At 37.9% G+C, this 5782-nt stretch overlaps 1 protein-coding gene across 1 annotated transcript in view; it reads right to left on the reverse strand.

Moving 5' to 3' along the window:
- PCGF6 (polycomb group ring finger 6) overlaps window positions 1-5782 on the reverse strand; it is a 32237-nt gene that overhangs the window by 9461 nt on the left and 16994 nt on the right. The window contains exon 8 of the mRNA XM_009328434.1: window positions 2924-3010. Coding sequence (XP_009326709.1) covers window positions 2924-3010 — 87 coding nt within the window. The remainder of the gene's footprint in view (window positions 1-2923; window positions 3011-5782) is intronic.

A 5782-nucleotide genomic window follows, 5' to 3' on the forward strand; every position in this document is an offset into this window, starting at 1 on the left:
TGCGCCCTCCCTGCGCCTGTGCTTCTTCCCGGTTTTGCCGCCTCAGGAAGGGTCCCCCGGCGCGATCCTCCGCTTCGGAGCCCTTCGCCTCGGTGGCTTCGCTGAAAATAACCATATAGTTAATAACCAAGCTTCCTTCCTCAGCTACTTGATCAAACTCTTAATTACAGGCAGATCTCAATGCTTGGTAACAAAATTGAGCCTTAAAAAAATTTCTATCACTGTCTTTGATCTCTCTTTGCAGTAAATTCCACAAGTTTTACACTGTTTTAAAAATTAAGCAAAGTTGCTTCTTTTTATATAAATTCTGTGCAGCAAATTTTTTATGGTTTTGCCCTATACAGGGTTAGAAATCCTATTTCCAGCTAATTAGAAAGATTCAACCAACCACCCAATTTCAGAAATGTTAAAAATCTTGAGATCTACAAGATTAAGCAAGATTTATTCCTGGTTTTTTTTTATCCTTCTATCAACTACATTCAACCACTAAAATTAGTCGCCTATTTACTCCAATCAAAACAACCCAAACAGGTTACTACGAGGCCAGTATCAGGAATATTTATTTAACCATTAGATCACACTTTATCTTCCCACACTTGCTGGAAAGGCACACAGTTACTCAGAACAGCTAAAACCCTGCTAGCTTGCACCTACAGGAGACTGATTTACCAAGGCTCTAAGGCATCACTACACATTGTTAGTCAGTAGGAAAAAAATCCCCAACACCCAAAATCTTCACAAAACAATCTTGAGCATTTAAGAACCATTCAGGAGGAGTAAAAGCCCCTAAAAAATTACACTGATTATTGCCCAGAAAAATAAATCGCACATAACATATGTTGTGCTGCATTGTATTGGAAGAAACTTCCAATGTAAATGCTGCCAAAGAATGCATGTTAAAATTAATGCCTCTGGCAAAGAGAAACTTATCTGCATTTTTTAAATCACTTTTCTCAGCAAAAAGAATAACTGCTGACATGAATGAACTTGCAAGTGAAAAATACAATTCAGAAGAGCAGTTATTTTTCTCCTCTAATGGTGACTGTACTCATCTAAAAAAACCCCAATGTTTATTCCTTTAAATGACTTTGTATTGCATAAGTAGCTACTGAAGCTATTTTCTTAGCATGAAGCATCTACAATGAACCTCAAAAACTGGTAAATGACAACGGCAGTTTTGAAGAGTTTTTCAGCATCCTAGTGAGAGCTGTAAGGGGCATTCCAAGCTCCAGCACTGGTTTGGAAAGGCTGGAAGTTTATGGTGGCACAAGATGCCCTTGGAGCTTAATGTAACATCCATCAAATGTTCCTCTGTAGTTGTAGTCTCACTGGGCCAGGACAATTATGCCCCTCATTGAATTTTAGGCCTTGGCGAAAAAGAAACAACCCTTACCATTTTTAGACTTGACCCATTCATCTTTTTTTTCTGGATAATTATCTAAAAACATTTTCATTTTTTTTAATCTTAGAAATGCATCCTCTTGATTTCTACAAAATTATATGATGTGAGACTATAAAACATGAAAATGTCACAATTATTTCAATATAAAAAAGAAGCAACTATGGTTTATTTGCAACATTCCTACTGTAACTATTTGGCATCCTAAGAGGTTTTGTAACAAAATGGAAGAAAAATTAAGGATGAACTTGATCTTTCAAATTCCCTGCCAAAAGTGACTATGAAAGCACAAGACTTCACAAAAAGCAAAGACCTTTTTGTGTTTGTTTGCCCAAGAGAGCAGGCTTGCAAGAATTCATCACTAGCATACTGATTTTGTAATAACGAGACTTGAAACATCACTGGAGAATGTATTCAGAGACAACTGTTCTCTTTCTGGAGCTGCTGACTGGTACTTAGCCACTAAACATCCATCAGGCAGACCCAATTCTGACAAGAAATGAAAGACACTAAACTTCAACTAGGCAGATCCATTTCTGACAAGAAATGAAACCAATGCAGTTTTCCTTAAAAAGGCTTCCCCAGGAGCATTTTTCATACACAAAAAGCTTTTGTGCTAAGATGAAGTCTAAAAGCATGTACATTTGACTATACCCCTGGACTGAGAAATAAATCATCCTACTGCTATTTACTGAAGCTTTTAGTAAAGGGCACTTCCATCTCTATGTGTTGATTGCTCTATTTACTTACAATGAACTCATTACATCAGAAGCAAGTTTGTTACCAGTGCCGCTTCCTCCTGGTTTCCATCCCCTGCTCCCAAAGCGGGTTAGGTTACATTTTCATTTTTTCTTCATGCTATTATATAAACAGCTAAGACATCAAGTATGGCATTTATTCCCTTTGACTGCAGAAACTGTACACACCACAAGCCTCAAAGATTTTTAATGTCTGCCAACACTAGCATTCCTATTTGCAGAGCCAGCAGCACTTAAGACAGTAAGTTATCAACAAGAAGTAGCTGGCTATACACTCATGCTGTGATCAGGACCGGCATAATATGCATCAAGCATATTAATTGCATTCATTACTCTGTATCTTTGGTTTGTGCTTTTATGAGCGAGTTCATTCCCCTGACCTAGTCACAAGGCTAGCCTTATTTGGTATGCTTCAGTCCTTTGATTTCTTGCAGAGATGCAATCACCAGGGAGGAAAACAAGGAATGTTAATTGAAAGAAAGGCTGGTATAATTATCACTGATAAGATAGCAACTTTTTTCAGAATAGAAAAAAAAAAACAAACCACAAAAACATCATATCCAGAACATCATCAAACCATCAAGAACACTCTTAGCCCACAGTATATTTCTCAACTCTACTTACAATATAAAAAACATTTTGCATAAGCTGGCGAGATTTTCTAAGTGACTTCTTCAGACAGGTTGGTGCTACCTGATAGCTTAAGAAAGAAGACTTCTATTTTAAAATAGAAAACCCGGCAAAAAGCCCCAGCTGCCACATGTACCTGTACTGCACTCTCTCCTATGGCTTGACGAATTTCCCTCAGTGTCTGGTAGTGTTCTAGCAGGTGATCACCACATATTATGTCTACCTGTGAAAGAACACAAACATGGTCAAGTTCAACCTACCTTTGGACTAGCAAAACAGCAAAACAGTATCTAAGGCCTTTAAATATGATTAGAAGAGTTCAATTCTAGCACGTTAGACACTGAAGCTATCTTTACCTTTGTTGTCCAAATGTAGCTAGCATGCATAGCACTTTTGCACTGCCCTAATGCCTCCCACCCATGCCCCTGATGTGGGGCTCACTGCTGGAACAGAGAGGACAGTTTACTGTTTCACTCCCAGTTTGGTGCGTTTGCTGAAAAAAGCTGTTTAGTAACAACTGTGGTGAATTTAGTGGAAATTCAGATCATGTATTAAAATGATCCCACAAACATCGAGTCATTTATCAGTTGCAAAAGAGGGCAAGTTGGTTGTGTCACTGACAGAAAATGAGCCATTGCTAGCCTCATTCTTATCTTGAGTAAGAAAACACACGAGTAAGTCTGCTTAATACGACTGTTTGGAAGAAGTGTTTTAATAGAAAAGAACAGCTCCCTGTATGCCACTGTCAGCAATTACTTCACACAGTCCTCCTTCAAAATGCAATCAATACTTCTGTGAGGCAAGTGAAGGGCATACTCAGCAATTCTAAGCAATGTCCTCTACTGCAGCTAAACTATGTCAATGATGTCTGCAATTCCGGAGGAGGCACTTTTGTTAAGTAACTGCCCGCAAAACCAGTAATTTTTGGGAAAAAAAAAAGAAATAATAATGAGATATTCTGAATTCCTTGCCTTGACTATTATGAAAAATAAGCTTCTTTATAAAAAGTTACTATGAATTTACTGTGCATAATGTAAATCCAGTCTCTAACATTCCAAATTAGAGCAGCACTGTTTCTCTCTCAACTGCAGCTTGGTTACAGTTTCCTTATGAGCAATTTCTAGATATGGAAATGTGAGGGCTCTCATCTGTGAGTAACAATGACGAAACCTCAAAATTAAAGTTAAAGAGCATTGACAATGAGCTGTCCCACAGCTTTCTGCAAGGAAAACGTTTAAGCTCTGCCACTGCAGTAGTCAGGGAGCATACTGCAATATCATTACGTATTCTCTTATACGGTCACTTTCCACTATAGGACGCACTCTGTGCTTCAGCTATTCGGTTCCCTTGGATTTATGCTCTTCTGCATGCTGACCCGCTACCTCTCTCTTGTTCTTCATGAAAAGATTTAGGAAGATTTATGCCTCATGCTGGCAGACCGCATTGTTCTGAGAATCAGGAACGCAGGAATTCTACTCCTTAGGGGCTCAAAAAGGGCTAATTTACTTCACTTCATCTGTATAATACAAGAACGATGTAAAATACTCCATTCATGTTAGGTTGAATCTTAATGTGCAGAAGATGTAAACTGCTTAGTATGACTTCTGCTTTTAGCTTCTAGGAGGAAACCAGCAAGTAAAAACTAATCTGGACATAACATTAAATATTGATTAGATATTGATCCATGTATATGCACACGTGTATACATTTAACATCAACATTTGATGTATTTAACACAGAACCTGGAAGAAACAGATTTATTTTTCTTTTTGAAAGCTGGCTACAGTTATTTCTGCTGTTTCCCATGCATTCTAGCCTCTACAGTTATTACTGCAGGAAGACAGACATGTCTGCTTTGCTTGCCAGTGATATATGAGTTTAATTACGTCTGCTTTATAAGCTTACTTTTCTAATTTTTATACCATGAGGCACTGAAAACTCAATCCTGCTCCCACTGAAACATATATACATACACATTTTATATATTCTACAGAAATAGAAAATCTAATCTATTTGCCCAGTAAAGGATGCAAACAGACACAGTGACAACTGCTGGCAATCTTTCAAAACAGAATCAGAATGCTTGTTTGAAAATGTCCCACTGTTGATCCTGCTGCTCCAGTTTCAAATGGTAGTCATCAAAGATACAGTGTCTTCTAATAAATTGAGAAGAGTTTTTCACATTTACCATGTTAGAGTGCTCTGAAAACCAAATGCTTAACCTCCTCATTCCAGCACCAAAGCCTGAATTTCTGCCTGCAAATTGTTATGCTAGGATTCATTCTATAAGGACAAGAGAATAAAACATACAATGAAAAAAATTCCAGTTCAGTGTGAAAATCAGTTGCAAAATGTGTCTCAGAGGAATCCTTGTGCCATACAGGAATTAATATATTCCATTACAAAAGAGTCACCAGCAACACAAGTGCTATGAATTTACTACAGTTTCAACTGACCGGTAAAATTGAAGCCAGCTAGTACTGACAGCTAGTGAGACAGCAGTAAACATAGTTTGACGTTTTGCTGAAAGGAAACATGAAGGTGTAGCTGCTGAATACTCAGTCACTTCTGTTAAAATTCTTATTAAAGTAGCCTTTCCATTATGCCATTTATTTTCTTTAGGTGGCATGTCTGCTATTAGAGCTGTTTCTCTAAAAGCCACGATAACAGACAATTACAAATTAATACTCACCAAGTAAGACAGAGATAAAAATGGAAGACTTTCACGTAAGGGACATCCCACATAAGATTCATCCCAAGGGGGAATTTGGCCCAGAAAGCAGTAGACCTCAATCAATAGTTTCTATGCCAACCCATACTATCCAGGGAAGGACAAGGAAAACACAAAGTTTTAGAGACTGACATGAATATTTGGGCTAGTTATTCAAAAAACTGGCAAAGCTTTCCATTTCCTCTAGTTGCTATTTACTTTTCAAGGGTACCAGATACTTCTATTCCAAGGTCTAAGATCGGCACAAAGAAACTGCATCAACAA

Source organism: Pygoscelis adeliae, unplaced genomic scaffold (genome assembly GCF_000699105.1).
Source record: "Pygoscelis adeliae isolate BGI_AS28 unplaced genomic scaffold, ASM69910v1 Scaffold317, whole genome shotgun sequence".
Classification (NCBI taxonomy): Eukaryota; Metazoa; Chordata; class Aves; order Sphenisciformes; family Spheniscidae; genus Pygoscelis; species Pygoscelis adeliae.